Source organism: Gopherus evgoodei, chromosome 2 (assembly GCF_007399415.2).
Source record: "Gopherus evgoodei ecotype Sinaloan lineage chromosome 2, rGopEvg1_v1.p, whole genome shotgun sequence".
Taxonomy (NCBI): Eukaryota; Metazoa; Chordata; order Testudines; family Testudinidae; genus Gopherus; species Gopherus evgoodei.
The window spans coordinates 149,085,853-149,102,630 of record NC_044323.1 but is presented as its reverse complement, the minus strand read 5'-3'; the positions used below and the strand labels follow the sequence as shown (position 1 = coordinate 149,102,630).

Genomic DNA, 16,778 nt, shown 5'->3' with positions numbered 1-16,778 from the left:
CCATTAGCTAATCCGTGCTGTTCCACTCAGCCAGAGAGCTGGGCGAGTCCTCTCCAGAGCTGTCAAGGGCATTTTCCCCAAACAGCCAGACGTTTTTAAACCCTTTCCCTGCAGGTCTGCCTGGTACCAAGCACTTAGCTCCCCGGGGACTGTCCCTGCCGGGTACCAAGCGCCAACCCCCCGGGGACTGTCCCCACGGGTACCGAGCGCCAACCCCCCGGGGACTGTCCCCACTGGGTACCAAGCGCCAACCCCCCGGGGACTGTCCCCACTGGGTACCGAGCGCCAACCCCCCGGGGACTGTCCCCACTGGGTACCGGGCGCCAACCCCCCGGGGACTTTCCTCACTAGGTGCCAAGTGCCAACCCCCCGGGGACTGTCCCCACCTGGTACCGAGTGCCTACCCCCTCCGGGGACTGTCTCCACCGGGTGCTGAGCACCAACCCCCCAGGGACTGTACCCGCCCGGCACTAAGTGCCAACCCTCCGGGGACTGAGTCTCTCCCTGTAGGGACTGTCCCGCCAGATACCGAGCGCCAACCCCCTGGGGACCATCCCAGCCGGGTGCTGAGTCTCTCCCTGCAGAGACAAGGCCATGTGGCTTCCCCAGGCCCTGAGAACTCCTCCTTCTCCTGGCAGGGGGGTGCTGAGCCCTTTGCCCGGCCTGGACCCCTGCTGTGTGGCTCTCCGATCGAGAAGGCTGTTCAGTCCCGGCCCCTTGCCTTCCCGCCCCACCCCAGCCCCCGGCCCAGTGCTCTGAACTCTGCCCTGTGTTTTCCAGATGGATTTCCCGAGGGGCCTGACGAGTCGCGTTGGGCTGAAGAACAGGAGCCGGGGAGCCGCCGGAGTAAGAGCGATTCAGGGAGGGGGAGGGGAATGGGGTGCGGGGTGGACCCTCCCCCATCGCAGCACTGCCCTGGCACTTCGCACAGGCTTGGCCCCATCTCCCTAGGGCACAGGAGCCTGGAGCAGCTTGGTGAGCTTTGCTGGGAACAGCATGCGCTTCTGAGAGCTGTGGGAGGCAGAGGCGCAGGAGCGAGGGTGACACAAGGGCAAGGCATGGGCAGCATGTGGGCCATGCAGCGCAAGGGCAGCAGGGCAGTGCATAGGCGTGGGCGGCTGCAGAGGCCCTGGCGCAGCAGGAAGGTGCCTGACCCAGAGGACCCCTCCCAGCCAACAGCTTTTGTTCCTAGATGAGTTCTATGAGCCCCCGACGGAGCCGTGGGAGCCCAGCAGGGAGGACCGGAGACTGGCGCCTGACCCTGGTGAGCGCTCGCCAGCTGCGTGGGGCCTGCCCTGGTTGTGTGCCCCTCAGTCCCCTGTCCTAAACCCAGAGCATCCCTGTGGCCTCGGGGAGGGCAGGGGAGTTCCCAGGAGCCCCTAGCCCTGGCATATCCTGTGGGAGCCCTGGGAGGGCCTCCCAGATAGGGTTGTAGCAATGACTGCGCTGCCTTCTCTTGCCCGCAGTTTAGCTCCAGCCTGGCACAGCAGAGAGCAGCCCCTGCCGTGTCCCCCCTGCCCGCGTGGCCCCCTGTCGAGCTGGGTCCCAGCACCCTCATGGGCAGCAGCTGGTGATTGTGTATGTCTCTCTCTGCAGTGCTGACGGAAGAGCCCGAGCCACCCACGCTGGATTACAATGAGCAGATCGAGCGGGAGGACTACGAGGACTGTACGGGGCTGCTGCTACCTCCCCGCGGCCCCTCCGCCCAGACCCTCAGTCCCCTCTGGGCCCCGGCCCTGTGGGGACAGCCCTGCCCTAGAGCAAGCACACACCAGGGCCCCCCCACACCAAGAAGAAGGGGCTGGCCTGCGACCCCCAATGCTCCCCTGGGATGGGACAGCCTCACCTCCTAGGTCCCAGACCCCCAGTGCTGCACAGCCCCATCCCCTGTGCAGATCCCGGAGCCCCAGCCCTGGGATCCTGTAAGATGGCTCTTAAACACCTGATACCCCTTGGGCCAAAGTCCTATGGGGCCTGAGCCTCCTGTGCCCGGCATCAGCCCCCTTTGGACTTGGGATAGGGGTAAGTGATGTCCACGGTGCCAGGCAGGGAGGATCAGGCTCACAGTCCCTGTGCAGGGACGACAATGACCAGGGCTGCTGGCATCTGAGTAAAGTTACCAGGATCCGGCCTGCTCTGCCCCCTTGACCCCACTCACAATGGTGAAGGGAGAACCCCCCTGACACTGAGTGCCCCCTCCTGCCCCAGGATTGCCCCGGCTCTCAGACGGCCTGGTAGAAAGGCAGCCCTGCATCTCATAGACTCATAGACTTTAGGGTCAGAAGGGACCAATATGATCATCTAGTCTGACCTCCTGCACAAAGGAGGCCACAGAACCCTACCCATCCACTTCTATAACAAACCCCTAACCTATGTCCGAGTTATTGAAGTCTTCAAATTGTGGTTTGAAGACCTCAAGCTGCAGAGAATCCACCAGCGAGTGACCCATGCCCCACGCTGCAGAGGAAGGCAAAAAACCTCCAGGGCTTCTGCCAATCTGCCCTGGAGGAAAATTCTTTCCCGACCTCAAATATGGCCATCAGCTAAACCCTGAGCATGTGGGCAAGACTCACCAGCCAGCACTCAGGAAAAAATTCTCTGCAGTAACTCAGATCCCATCCCATCCAACATCCCATCACAGATCACTGAGCATACTTATCTGCTGATAATCAAAGATCAATTGCCAAAATTAAGCTATCCCATCATACCATCCCTTCCATAAACTTATCAAGCTTAGTCTTAAAGCCAGATATGTCTTTTGCCCCCACTACTCCCCTTGGAAGGCTGTTCCAGAACTTCACTCCTCTAATGGTTAGAAACCTTCATCTAATTTCAAGTCTAAACTTCCTAGTGTCCAGTTTATACCCATTTGTTCTTGTGTCTACCTTGGTACTAAGCTTAAATAATTCCTCTCCCTCCCTAATATTAATCCCTCTGATATATTTATAAAGAGCAAGCATATCCCCCCTCAGCCTTCTTTTGGCTAGACTAAACAAGCCAAGCTCTTTGAGTCTCCTTTCATAAGGCAGGTTTTCCATTCCTCGGATCATCCTAGTAGCCCGTCTCTGAACCTGTTCCAGTTTGAATTCATCCTTCTTAAACATGGGAGACCAGAACTGCACGCAGCATTCCAGATGTGGCCTCACCAGTGCCTTATATAACGGTACTAACACCTCCTTATCTTTGCTGGAAATACCTCGCCTGATGCATCCTAAAACTGCATTAGCTTTTTTAACGGCCATATCACATTGGCTGCTCATAGTCATCCTGTCATCAACCAATACTCCAAGGTCCTTCTCCTCCTCTGTTGCTTCCAACTGATGTGTCCCCAATCTATATCTAAAATTCTTATTATTAATCCCTAAGTGCATGACCTTGCACTTTTCACTATTAAATTTCATCCTATTACTATTAGTCCAGTTTACAAGGTCATCCAGATCTTCCTGTATGATATCCAGGTCCTTCTCTGTGTTAGCAATACCACCCAGCTTTGTGTCATCCGCAACTTTATTAGCACATTCCCGCTTTTTGTGCCAAGGTCAGTAATAAAAAGGTTAAATAAGATTGGTCCCAAAACTGATCCTTGAGGAACTCCACTAGTAACCTCCTTCCAGCCTGACAGTTCACCCTTCAGTACGACCCGTTGGAGTCTCCTGTTTAACCAGTTCCTTATCCACCTTTCAATTTTCATATTGATCCCCATCTTTTCCAATTTAACTAATAGTTTCCCATGCGGAACCGTGTCAAATGCCTTACTGAAATCGAGGTAAATTAGATCTACTGCATTTCCTTTGTCTAAATAATCTGTCACCTTCTCAAAGAAGGAGATCAGGTTGGTTTGGCACGATCTACCTTTAGTGAAACCATGTTGTAACTTGTCCCAATTACCATTGACCTCAATGTCCTTAACTACTTTCTCCTTCAAAATTTTTTCCAAGACCTTACGTACCTACAGATGTCAAACTAACAGGTCTATAGTTACTTGGATCACGTTTTTTCCCTTTCTTAAAGATAGGAACTGTGTTAGCAATTCTCCAGTCGTACGGTACAACCCCTGAGTTTACCGATTCATTAAAAATTCTTGCTAACGGGCTTGCAATTTCATGCACCAGTTCCTTTAATATTCTTGGATGAAGATTATCTGGGCCCTCCGATTTTGTCCCATTAAGCTGTTCAAGTTTGGCTTCTACCTCAGATGTGGTAATATCCACCTCTATATCCTCATTCCCGTTTGTCATCCTTCCATTATCCCTAAGCTCCTCATTATCCTTATTAAAGACTGAGGCAAAGTACATCTGCTGGCCAGGCTGCTGCCCTGTTCTCCCCAGGGGGCGTTACCCTTCCTCTTGCCAACTCTTTCCTCCCACTCTGGACACTGTTGTCCCCTCATGCCACATGGGAGCCCCCTGCCCCAACCCTGGGAGAAACCCCCTGGTTAGAGCCTCCGCTCTCCCTCCTGCAGCAGGACAGTGACAAACCTACGTTCCTTCCCTCCAGTCGAATACGTCCGGCGGCAGCAGAAACCCAAGAAACCTCCGAGCAGAAAGAAACCCGAGAGGCCGCCGTTGGAGGTGGAGGAGAAGCCAAGTATGTTTCTTCTGGCCCCAAGTCTTCCCCAGCCAGGGAGGAAAGGGGGTGGGGGACAGGCAGGGAAGAAACCCCCCTGAGTGGGCCACCATTGGAGGGGTCTGAGGCTGCCCTGCATCGGCGCAGAGGCTGTTGTGCGTACCGGCACCAAACCAGAGGGACTAGGGAGCCACCCCCCTCCCCACACTTTTTAACAAGAGGCACATAAGTGCAGAATTCATGTCCTCTGAAGATTGTTTTTCCCCTGCAGAATAATAGAGTCTGCTGCGGAGGCACTGCAATTACACCTTTCACCCACCAGGGGCTGCTGTGTCACCAGAAGAAAGGGCAGCTGGCTTGGGCAGCCGCAGAGAGGGAGGGGTCACTTTGGCCTTGGGCCCCTCCCCCTTCTACAAAGGTTCCGGTGCCCTGGGTTGTGTGCCCACTGGTCAGAGAGGTGCCCACTCCTCATGCCCAGCTCTCCATGCAAAGCAGCACCTCCCCACTGCCTGGGTGTCAGGGCCTTTCCCTTGGGGCCCACAGGCTCCGCTGCATGGGGAGCTGCAGGGACGGTGCCCTTGGGTGACGTGCCCAGGCCCAACTAGACCCTTGGACTCTGCTCCTGCCCTTAGCCACACATCTGTGACCTACACAGCCTGGGAACCAAGGACCTGCTCTGTGCGGGAGGGGCTGGAGTGCTCAGACACCGTGGTTATTCTGGCCCCTTGCAAAGTCCCCAGGGGCTAATGAAGCAGAGGGGCAATTTAGGGCAGCCCTCAGGTCTGCTCCAGCCACTGTCCCTGAATTCACCTCAGACACCTCAGACCACAGGCCTAGCGCCCTATAATGCCACAGATTGATGGGGAGGGGCTGTGGGGGTTGGACCACGATCTCTCCTCTGAAAGGCCCCCTGCCTGCCCTGTCGTGGGCCACGCTGTGCTGCTGGCAGCCAAACATTAGCTCTCGGAGGGTCTGTCCTGGTCTAAGTCTCCCCAGCCCTGGCAGCTCTCCCCAGCCGGCACCTGGCTGTACTTCACCTCCCTGGGGCTCACTCGGCCTCTCTCCTCCTCCTGCAGAGCCACCCGTGGAGCCTCCCCCTCCACCCCCCGAGAGGGACTACGATGAGGAGCTGCCACTGCCACCACTGCCGGACTACGACGACAGTGAGTGTCGGCCGCCTCAGGACGGGCCCCCGGCCCCCAGCTGCTTGTGCCTGGCCTCCTGCCTCAGCACCCAGCCTCCTCCCCCACCAACACTCGGCCCCTGCCCTTCCCCCCAGCATCCTGCATCCCCCTGCAGCTCTCTGTCCCCCTCTCCCCTGCTTCGGACCCCACAGCTCTCTGCCCCCTTCCCTCCCCCTGCCCTACACTCAGACACCATAGCCCTGGCCCCTGTATGATCCCGCTCCCACTCCTGCCATGGCCTGGCCTGCCACCCAGCCAGTGCATGCAGGCCCAGGCAGCATGATGGGCCTTAGGCCAGCTGGGGGAGATCTGGCATTTCCCCCCCTAGGCGCTAACAGGGGCCCGAGCCCCAGTTAGAACCAGCAGACGGGGTCCCCCCCAGAGGACCATGACTGGGCAGGGCTCGGGTCCTGCAGGGAGGGCTGCCCAGTGCCCTCACGGCCCAGCCTGGGTGCATACCAGCCCAGCGCCATGTCCTGTGGCATCCGGCAGGGCCAATCCCTGGCCTGTTCTCCCCCACTTCCCGCTGCGTTCGGCGGCAGCGGCCCCTCAGTGCGCCCCACTCTCGCCCGCAGTGGAATACGGCCTGCCCCAGCCCAAGAAGTTCCCCAGCAAGAAAGAGGGTGAAGGTGAGATGGAAACGGATGAGGAGCAACTCAAGCCAGGTAAGGAGAGGGCTTCCCCCAGTGGGGTGGGGCAGGGCACACAGGGGGAGGGGCCAGGCACATGGGGCGGGGCCATGCTAATTGTGGGCGGGGCCAGATATGCTGACCATGTATGCACTCCCCAGTAGACCAAACCCCTGGCCATGTGGGCTCCCTTCTCCCAGCTGGCCTGTGCTCCTGGCTGCCCCCAGCCAGGACGCTGGCCCTGTGGCTACGTGGGGATCCCCAGGGACACAGTTCTCAAGCAGCCAGGGCAGAAGGAACCCACCAGCCTGATCTAACCCTCCCTTGACCACATTGGCCTTGACCCTGCCCCTCTCCGCTCCTGAAGCAGGAAAGCCCAAGAAAGGCGGCAGTAGCAAGGAGGAGGAGGAGGAGGAGGAGGATGTGGACACAGATGACAAGTGGGCGGAGGAGAAGACCAAAGAGCGGAAAGGTGAGTGCGGAGCTGCCTCCCCGAACCATGTCCTCTCCGGAGCGGGGCCACATGCAGGACCCCCAGCAGGGCCCGACCCCACGGCACCGTACCCAGACTCCCCAGCCGGGGCCTGGCCCCGGGGCACTGTACTCAGGACCCTTGGTGAGGCCCTTTCTCTGGCCTGGCCCTGCATAGGTCATTCCAGGTGCTCTGGCCATGCCAGCTTGAGTTAGAGAGACGTGCACACAGTCCCCCCCCTCCAGCCCCCCGCCTCTCTGTCCTTCCCAGCCCCTTCCTATTCTGCTGCTCTGGCCCTGCTCAGCTACCAAGGGGTGCAGGGCAACAGGCCCCTGTCCCACCTCTTCTCTGTGCCCCTGCCTGGCACCCTCAGTGCCCACCCGGAGCAGGGTGCCCAGCCCAGCCCCGACATCCTCCCCCTACCTCTCACTAATCCCCCGCCCCACCCACCTGCAGGGAAGCCAAAGAAGCCGGGAGGGAAGAAGTGGGAGACAGATGAGGACGAATGGACGCCCCCGGAGGAGAAAACAAGTGAGTGACCCCCGGGCTGCGCCAGCTGGGGGCAGAGCCACATGCTCCATTTGGAGAGCAGGGGGCAGGAATGATGCAGGGGCAGGAGGGTGAGTGAGGCCGGTTGGCCCAGGTCTGGTTGATGCAGAAACTGGGCACGGCTGGGTTGGTGCCCACACTGGGCCCGAGGACCCCGGCAGTGGCCACGCCAGCTGCAAGGGGCAGAGAGCAGGGAGAGGTCACCCAACCGCTCCGCCACCAGCTGCGGGCACATCTGGGTCGCTCCCGGGCAGGGGGCAGCTGGGTGTGCGAGTGTGGCCCTAAGCCAGGGAATGAGGGGGCTGGAGGGAGCTGGACTAGTGAGGGCCTCCCCCCCTCACACGGGTGCTGCCCTCCCTGCCTTGCAGAGTGTCCCCCCATCGGGATGGAGTCCCACCGCATCGAGGACGACCAGATCCTGGCCTCGTCCATGCTGCGGCACGGCTTGGGAGCTCAGCGCGGTCGGCTCAACATGCAGGTAGGAGCAGCCTCATCCCCTGCCAGACTCTCCAGACCCGCGGTCGCCCCTACCTGCCATTGGCCTCAGGGCAGACCCTGCCCTCTCCCCTCTCCCTTTGCCCATCCCTCAGGCCGGCTCCAACGAGGACGATTTCTTCGATGGTGCCTGGTGCGCGGAGGACGACACCCGGGCTCACTGGATTGAGGTGGACACCAGGAGAACCACGAAATTCACAGGTGTCATCACACAGGGCCGGGACTCCCAGATCCAGTACGTACGGGCTGCGGGGGTGGGACTCCCAGATCCAGTAGGTACAGGCCAGGTTAGGGTTGCCAACTGTCTAATCACACAAATCCAAACACCCTTGCCCTGCCCCTTCCCCGAGGCCCCGCCCCACTCACTCCATCCCCCCTCTTGCAGTCACTCGCTCTCCCCCACCCTCACTCACTTTCATCGGGCTGGGACAGGGGGTTGGGGTGTGGGAGGGGGCTGAGCCTGGGGCAGGGGTTGTGGGGTGCAGGATTTGGCAGGGAGTTTGGGTGCAGGAGGGGGCTCAGGGCTGGGATAGGGGGTTGGGGTGTGGGAGGGATACAGGCTCTGGGAGGGAGTTTGGGTGCAGGAGAGGCGGCTCAGGGCTGGGGTAGGGGGTTGGGATGCGGGAGGAGTGCAGGATCTGGGAGGGAGTTTGGGTGCAGGAGTGGGTGCGGGGTGTAGGCTCCAGCCGGGCGGCGCTTTCCTCAGGCGGCTCCTGGGCCTAGGACTCGTGCTGCCTGGCTGTTTCCTGAGGCCGAGATCCCTGTGCCTTCCTCCCCACCACCACCAGACTCCCTGCCCCGGCTGTGTCCTGAGGCCGAGATCCCTGTGCCTCCTTCCCCCCAGACTCCCTGCCCCCGACTGTGGCTGCCCCCAGCCGCCCCTGGGTGCTGAGTCCCCCCCCATGCTCTTGTCTCCCCAGTGATGATTTTGTCACCGCCTTCTACGTGGGTTTCAGCAACGACAGCCAGAGCTGGGTCATGTACTCCAATGGCTACGAGGAGATGGTACGGGCCCTGCCCCCCTGGCACCCTGCTGGGGGCTCCCATCCACCCCCTAACCCTGCTCCCAAACCGGCTCCAGCCCGCCCAGGCGGCCTCCACTGTGTCTGGGGCACAGCAGCTGTAACTCCGGCGCATGCCTCAGGCCTGGGGCTGGGGGTCGGGATTGAGGGGCACTGGCAGAGCTGGGGGGAGCATCCCAGGGCTGGGGGTTGGGATTGTGAGGCACTAGCAGAGTTGGGGGGAGCCCAGGCCTGGGGGTCGGGATTGCGGGGCACTGGCAGAGCTTGGGGGAGCATCTCAGGGTTGGGGGTTGGGACTGTGGGGCACTGGCAGAGCTGGGGGGAGCATCCCAGGGTTGGGAGTTGGGATTGTGAGGCACTAGCAGAGCTGGGGGGAGCCCAGAACTGGGGGTCGGGATTGAGGGGCACTGGCAGAGCTGGGGGGAGCATCCCAGGGTTGGGGGTTGGGACTGTGGGGCACTGGCAGAGCTGGGGGGGAGCATCCCAGGGTTGGGAGTTGGGATTGTGAGGCACTAGGAGAGCTGAGGGGAGCCCAGACTTGGGGGTCGGGATTGAGGGGCACTGGCAGAGCTGGGGGGAGCATCCTAGGGCTGGGGGTTGGGACTGTGGGGCACTGACAGAGCTGGGGGGGAGCCCAGGGCTGGGACTGTGGGTCAGGATTGAGGGACACTTACAGAGCATGGTGGGGGGGTAGGGTTGCCTGGCACCTACCTCCTTTACCTGCGCTCAGGGGCCGTGTGTCCTGGTGCCACACCTGACGCTGCCTATTGGGCCTCTCCCTGCAGCTCTTCCATGGCAATGTGGACAAGGACACGCCAGTGCTGACCGAGTTTCCGGAGCCCATGGTCGCGCGCTTCATCCGGGTGTACCCGCAGATCTGGAATGGGAGCCTGTGCATGCGGCTGGAGGTGCTGGGCTGCCCCCTCTCCAGTAAGAGATGGGAGCAAACGCATCCACCGGGGCCTGACGCTGCTCAAGCCGCGGGTGGGAGGTGGCTCTGGGGAGCTGAGCCGGGCCTGGGTGCTGGGGCAGGAGGGACGGGACAGCTGCGGCAGAGCAGGCCTGAGAGCCCTGCATGGGCAGGCTGGGCCAGGCTGCTGCTGGGGGGCTCTGGGGCCTGCAGCTCCCTCCTCCCCCCCCGTTTGCAGTGACTCTGGGGATCTGGAGCAGCACTGGGATGGTCCTGCCCAGGAGCTGGCCCTGTCCTGGCTGAGCTCACTTGGCACCCCAGAGGACAGGGGGCAGGTCCCACACCAGCGTCCTTGGCAGTGCCAGCATGCTGAGCTCACCAACTGGCTAGGGCAGCTCACTTTGAGGGGCTCTGGGCCGAGCCCTCTGGGGCTCTCCACTGCAGAACTTGCCCGAGAGGCTCCTTCACGGCACAGCCCCTCCTGGGCGCCAGCGTCCCTCCCTCTGCCTCCAGGCTCCCTGGATCATGGCTGCGTGTCTGACCAGCGGCTCTGCCCCTTCCTCAGCCATCAGCAGCTATTACAGCCAGCAGAACGAGGTGACGTCCACCGACAACCTGGACTTCCGCCACCACAGCTACAAGGACATGAGGCAGGTGTGTGTGCCACACCCCCCTGGAGACGGGGGGATGTGTCCCCCCCCGGCGTGGCATTCAGAGACATTCGGAGCTCGGTGCGCTGGCTCTGAGTCTCTGCCTGCTGTTGGTCTCGCAGGGCAGTGCCCAGCTCCTGGGGTATTTCCAGGGAACCCCCTGCCCCCTCTGGGGGGTTACCACTGCCCTGGCCTCCTGCCGCATTGGCCAGGGCAAGTGCCTCCTATCTGCAGCATTTCCCAGTGCTCCAGCCAGCCCCATGTCCCTGGCATGTTGGCCCCTCCCTGCAGAGTCATTGCCAGGGACTGGCTCCCCCGTGTTTGGCCAGGGTTCAGCGTGACACTGACAGCAAGGATTGACCCCGGCTCCTCTCCCGCCCCAGCTCTGCTCACAGCCAGTAGTGGCTCATCGATGCCGGAGGCCAGAGCTGCCTGTCGCCCGTCCAGGTGATGTCAGCCGATTCCGTGAGCCTCTTGGGGCGCCCACCCCACTGTGTGCCCCACTGGCAGCGGCTCCCTGGCCTTTATTCCCCTTGTGGGAGAGCAATACAGCCCCATCTGCCCCCCCTTGCCTTGCTGGTGGCATGGACTCCCCACCCAGAGCCCCTCCATCCCCGCCCTGGTGCCACCCAGGATGGGGTGGGCAGGCCTGGCCCCTCATGCCTCCCTGCTTCCTGCAGCTTATGAAGGTGGTGAACGAAGAGTGTCCCAGCATCACGCGCATCTACAACATCGGCAAGAGTTCCCGCGGCCTGAAGATCTATGCCATGGAGATCTCAGACAAGCCGGGGGAGCATGAGCTTGGTGAGGCAGGGCCTGGGCTGTGGGATGAGCAGTGGAGCAGGGGCAGCAGGTGGACCCCTCCCAAGTTAGCTGCCTCTGGCCTGGGGATTTCAGTGCAGCAAAGCACCAGGCCGCTGTATGGCGAGGAGCCAGGAGCTGGTGGCACTGGGCTCCTGGGCATGTTGCCCTGCCAGCCCCCACCCTGCCCCACACAGGGATCGGAGGTCATCTCTCCCTGCATGGGGAGGAGCTCCTGGTGGGGTGGGATGGTGCCTGTGTTTGCCCAGCCCGCTGTTCCCCTGAACCTGGTGCACTGTGCCAGTTTCTGCGGGCACCCTGGGCCGGAGGGCATCACCGTGACCTCGCACCCTCCCTCCGCAGGGGAGCCCGAATTCCGCTACACGGCTGGGCTGCACGGCAACGAGGTGCTGGGCCGTGAGCTGCTGCTGCTGCTGATGCAGTTCCTGTGCAAGGAGTACCAGGACGGGAACCCGCGTGTGCGCAGCTTGGTGACCGAGACCCGCATCCACCTCGTGCCCTCCCTCAACCCCGACGGCTACGAGATTGCCAGTCAGGCGGTGAGAGCTCCCCCGTGCCTGCCTGCACTGCCCCTTGGCATGCCAAGAGCACGACCCAGTTATCAGCCGCGCTCGGAGCTCGGCCTGGCTGAGTGCAGGGACTCGGTCATGGGGGGGACCCTGCTGGGGCCAGAAAGCGGGAGGAGGGGTCCTGAGGCTGTGAGGGAATGGGGCAGGGGAAGCCACGTCAGTCTCCATCAGCTCCATCGTGCCCAGCTCGAGGCATGGCAGTGTGGGGGGGGTGGGCTGGGCTGGTGTCAGCTGCCAAGGGCCTGCTGCTGAGCGGGTCATGCCCTTCCCCGCAGGGCTCAGAGCTGGGCAACTGGGCGCTGGGCCACTGGAACGAGGAAGGCTACGACATCTTCGAGAACTTCCCGGACCTGGCCAGCGTGCTGTGGGCAGCCGAGGAACGGAAGTGGGTCCCACACCGGGTCCCCAACCACCACATCCCCATCCCCGAGCACTACCTGGCCGAGGACGCCCACGTGAGTGGCCGTGGGGGCTCTGGGTGCCCTGGCTTCCGGTCACATGTGGTGCCAGGAAGGTGGGATGGCTGGGAATCCTGCCTGCAGGGCTAGTAGGGAAGGCAATCGCAGCCTGTGGGCAGGCCGGAGGGGGGCTGCTGGGGGTGATGACAGGGATCCAAGCTGGCATTTATGGTGGAACTACTGGGCAGGGTGCCAGCCAATGCCTGGCCACTTCATGGAGTGGGGATTAGCAGGGGAGCAGGCAGGTGTGGGTGCTGGGCAGAGAGGGGCTCTGCCAAAGGCAGGAGGTGGGGGCTTGTGTGCCCACAGGCCCCAGCTCTGTGCCCCCCCAGGTGGCTGTGGAGGTGCGCGCCATCCTCGCCTGGATGGAGAAGACCCCCTTCGTGCTGGGAGCCAACTTCCACGGCGGGGAGAAACTAGTCTCGTACCCCTACGACATGGCCCGACCGCCCCTTGAGGGAGAGCGGGAGGCGGCGGCTCGCCTGCCATACGACTACGAGGACGAGAACCTGGAGGTGCAGGAGACCCCCGACCACGCCATCTTCCGCTGGCTGGCCATCTCCTACGCCTCGGCTCACCTTACCATGAGCGAGACCTTTCGCGGGGGCTGCCACACCCAGGACATGACCAACGGCATGGGCATCGTCAGCGGCGCCAAGTGGCACCCCCGAGTGGGGAGTGAGTGGAGGCTGGAGGGGGGGTAATGCTGCAGCAAACACCCGCCAGGCAAAGGTGCTGTGGCGGGGGCGGGGAGGAACTAGGCCAGACAGGGCTCCCTTTGGGGAGGGTGCCAACATCACCCTTAGCTGACACCCCCCCAAAAGCCCTGTAGTGCTGGCCCTTCCGCTGGGTGCCCCTGCCCCTCAGGCCACTCTAGTGTCACCCCCTCCAGACATTTTCCAGAGCTTTGTTCGCAAGGCCCCGCAAGCCGAGGCTCCCGTCCCCCCACCTGGGGGTTCAGCCTCTGTTGCTCCTTGTCTCCCAGCCCCCCACCCCTGTTCCCACCGCTCTGGCCTGCTTCACCCAGGCCAGGTGCTCCCTCGGCTCAAGGCCACCCGCCCCCAGAGGCTGGCACTGCTGCAGCCAGGCTGCCTGCCCCAGGGACCCTGCTGCCCCCTCAGGAGAGGAACACTCACCCTCCCCCCATGGGTGGGCTCCAGCCCTCCTCCAGCCAGTGCTGACAGCCCGTTCCCACTTCTCTGCCAGGCCTGAATGACTTCAGCTACCTGCATACCAACTGCCTGGAGCTCTCCATCTACCTGGGCTGTGACAAGTTCCCCCATGCCAGTGAGCTGCAGCAGGAGTGGGAGAACAACAAGGAGTCGCTACTCACCTTCATGGAGCAGGTGAGCCAGGGGAACCAAAGCGGGGGTGTGACGATGGGGTTCTGGGGGGACCCCCAATTCTGGACAAATCGCTTAAACAGGGCAGTTACAGCCCAAGGCTGAGGTTTTTCCACTTCTAAGGCAAACCAAACCAGCCAGCCAAAGAGGATTTTGGTCTCACCCCACTGGCTAACCACAAGTCACACAAACAATTCCCTTAGATTCTCCAGTTTCCCAGTATCACCCCAGTGCCACTCATTATGAGGATGACTGGACATGAAAACCAACACCCCAATAAAAGAAAAAGGTTCTCTTGATCCCAAAGAATCAAGCCCCAAACCCAGGACAATATACAAATCAGATCTTACCCACAGATCACGCTGTTGCCAGTCCATTAGAATCAAAAATCCAAAGGTTTATTCATAACAGGAAAAAGATAGAGATGAGAGTTAGAATTGGTTAAATGGAATCAATTCCATACAGTAATGGCAAAGTTCTTGGTTCAGGCTTGTAGCAGTGATGGAATAAACTGCAGGTTCAAATCAAGTCTCTGCAACATCCCCCACTGGGATGGGTCATTCAGTCCTTTGTTCAGAGCTTCAGTTTGTAGCAAAGTCCCTCCAGAGGTAAGAAGCAGGATTGAAGACCAGATGGAGATGAGGCATCAGCCTTTTATAGTCTTTTCCACGTGTTAGAACCTCTTTGTCCTTACTGTGGAAAATTATAGCAAAATGGAGCCTGGAGTCACATGGCCAGTCCCTGCATACTTTGCTGAGTTACAGGGTGTATCTGCCTCCTCTCAATGGGTCAGTTGTGTAGCTGATGGTCCTTAATGGGCCATCAAGCAGGCTAGGCAGAGCTAACACCAAGTTGTCTGGGATGTCTCCCAGAAGCACAGCATAAGACTGAAATACAGATAGTATAGAGCCAATACTCATAACTTCAACTACAAAATGACACATACATATAGACAACATAATTATAACCAGCAGCCCATAACCTGGTCTTAGACACCTTATATGACCACCTTTACATAAGATTTGGTGCCACTACAGGACCTTGGTTGCAACCATGTTCTATATGGTCCCAGATTATATCAATAACATCACGGGGGGGCTCAGGGGGCCCTGCAGCAGCCCCAGGCTAACAGCCTTTCCCCTGGCAGGTGCATCGGGGCATTAAGGGGGTGGTAACGGACCAGCAGGGGGATCCCATTGCCAACGCCACCATCGTCGTGGGAGGAATCAACCACAACATGAAAACAGGTTCGGCCGTGTCCCACCCCCGCAGCATGTCCCTGGGCACCCCCAGAGATCCCCCCGGCACCACCATGGAGGGTCCCCAGGCACCCAGCATCCCCAGTCTGCAATGGGTGCTGGTCTCCCCCTCCATTGTGGGCACTCAGCCTGTGCCCACCCAGTGCCAGGCGCTGTCCCTTCCCCCTACACTGTGGGCACTCAGCCTGTGCCCACCTAGTGCAGGCACTGTCCCCTCCCTCTCCACCATGGGCACTCAGCCTGTGCCCACCCAGTGCCAGGCACTGCCCCACTTCTCCCTGGCCTTACACCAGAGCACAGACCCGGCAGGTATCTTGCAGCAGCTGTAAGAGTCCCCGAGCTGAGCAGCTCCACAGCCAAGGCTGGAGGTACCCAGCCCTCAGCGGGAGGGAGGCCCTGACTGCGCTGGCCCGGCCCCCTGGCATGGCTCTGCAAAGGCTAAGGGGAAAGCAGGGGGCATCCTCTTCCCAGAAGGGTGCAGACAACCCTGTGAGGTGCTGGGCAACCCACACTCCCACCCCTAGCTCCTGCCCCGCGAGCTCTGCTCACACCTCTCCCCTTGTGCCCTTGCAGCCAGCGGTGGGGATTACTGGCGCATCCTGAACCCGGGCGAATACCGCGTGGTGGCCAGGGCCGAGGGCTACAACCCCAGTGTCAAAACCTGCACCGTCCTGTATGACATCGGCGCCACGCAGTGCAACTTCATCCTCTCACGCTCCAACTGGAAACGCATCCGGGAGATCATGGCCATGAACGGGAACCGGCCCATCCGGCGCATCCCACCTGGGCGGCCCATGACGCCCCAGGAGCGCATGCAGCTCCGCCAGCGGATGCGCCAGCGCATGCGGCTCCGCCAACAGATGCGCCAGCGCATGTTGAACGCCACCACCACCAGCGCCCCCCCCACGCTGGCCCCCACCACCTCCCTCCCCTTCACCTTCAGTAGCACCACCTTCGCCCCCTGGAGCCAGCCGCCGCCCACTGCTGCCACCTGGGAGACCGAGACCTACACCGAGCTGGAGACAGTGACGGAGCTGGTGACGGAGCTGGAGACGGAGGCCGGGGCCTGGGAGGTGGGCACAGGGACTGCGCAGCCCTTGACCACGGCGGAGACCTACACTGTGAACTTTGGCGATTAGGAGGCGCTCCGGTCGCTGCTGCCTAAGGCCCAACCCAGACACTAGCGCCCGGTGGCCAGCTCCCTGCCCGCAGCCGGCCACCTTTTCCTCAGCTGCAGGCACTGTCATCTGCTTCTAGAGCCCCGCGGCTCCGGGCAGCCTGCTGTCAACCCAGCACTTACCCCCACCGGCCTCCTGCTTCCATGCCAGGCTCACCGCGCTGCTTTCTAGGAGTCCAGGGGTACGTAGCTGCCTGCAGGGGGCTGGGCATGGGGGTGCCTGACCCTGCTGGGCAGGAAATGACAGGATCCCCTTGAGACTGGGCAGCACTAGCAGCTGGCCAGGCTCAGGGAGTGAGGGAGAGTTGATGCAGGACTTGGCCCTGCACCACCCAGCAGGGGCAGCTGGGACCCTCTCCAGGGCAGGGCCCAGGAGGCATGGGCAGTGCAGCCCCGCGGGCAGCTGGGGTCCTCCACGCAGTTCCTGTTATACAAATAAATCCAGCTACGTTGGTAAAGCTGCCAGCTTTGTCTTCTCTTGCCTCGCGGGGGATGCCCTGCGCTAGGGAAGGGGGAGGATGGCTTGGCTGGGCAGAGGGCGAGAGCTGAGGGTGCTCACAGCAAGAGCCCTGTTGGTGAGGCTGCAGACACCTCACTTGCCACAGGCCCGCTGGTGGTGGGGCAGCAGAGTGGGGCGCAGCCCAGACCCACCCTGACAGGGACCAGGACTTGC

At 61.3% G+C, this 16,778-nt stretch overlaps 1 protein-coding gene across 2 annotated transcripts in view; it reads left to right on the top strand.

The window, feature by feature from the left end:
- Positions 1 to 16,567, top strand: part of AEBP1 (AE binding protein 1) — a 29,340-nt gene extending 12,773 nt beyond the window's left edge. Inside the window, exons 3-22 of one of the 2 annotated variants that reach the window (XM_030551867.1) lie at positions 781 to 846; positions 1,193 to 1,264; positions 1,597 to 1,668; positions 4,498 to 4,587; positions 5,643 to 5,729; positions 6,326 to 6,415; positions 6,750 to 6,851; positions 7,308 to 7,382; positions 7,769 to 7,878; positions 7,991 to 8,130; positions 8,816 to 8,900; positions 9,703 to 9,847; positions 10,393 to 10,481; positions 11,158 to 11,281; positions 11,642 to 11,838; positions 12,144 to 12,323; positions 12,659 to 13,004; positions 13,533 to 13,672; positions 14,817 to 14,916; positions 15,502 to 16,567. In XM_030551867.1, coding sequence (XP_030407727.1) covers positions 781 to 846; positions 1,193 to 1,264; positions 1,597 to 1,668; positions 4,498 to 4,587; positions 5,643 to 5,729; positions 6,326 to 6,415; positions 6,750 to 6,851; positions 7,308 to 7,382; positions 7,769 to 7,878; positions 7,991 to 8,130; positions 8,816 to 8,900; positions 9,703 to 9,847; positions 10,393 to 10,481; positions 11,158 to 11,281; positions 11,642 to 11,838; positions 12,144 to 12,323; positions 12,659 to 13,004; positions 13,533 to 13,672; positions 14,817 to 14,916; positions 15,502 to 16,067 — 2,876 coding nt within the window. In that variant the 3' untranslated portion in view covers positions 16,068 to 16,567. Of the gene's footprint in view, positions 1 to 780; positions 847 to 1,192; positions 1,265 to 1,596; positions 1,669 to 4,497; positions 4,588 to 5,642; positions 5,730 to 6,325; positions 6,416 to 6,746; positions 6,852 to 7,307; positions 7,383 to 7,768; positions 7,879 to 7,990; positions 8,131 to 8,815; positions 8,901 to 9,702; positions 9,848 to 10,392; positions 10,482 to 11,157; positions 11,282 to 11,641; positions 11,839 to 12,143; positions 12,324 to 12,658; positions 13,005 to 13,532; positions 13,673 to 14,816; positions 14,917 to 15,501 lie in introns of both variants that reach the window. The other variant, XM_030551866.1, reaches the window with a different exon arrangement.
- The last annotated feature ends 211 nt before the right edge of the window (positions 16,568 to 16,778 follow it).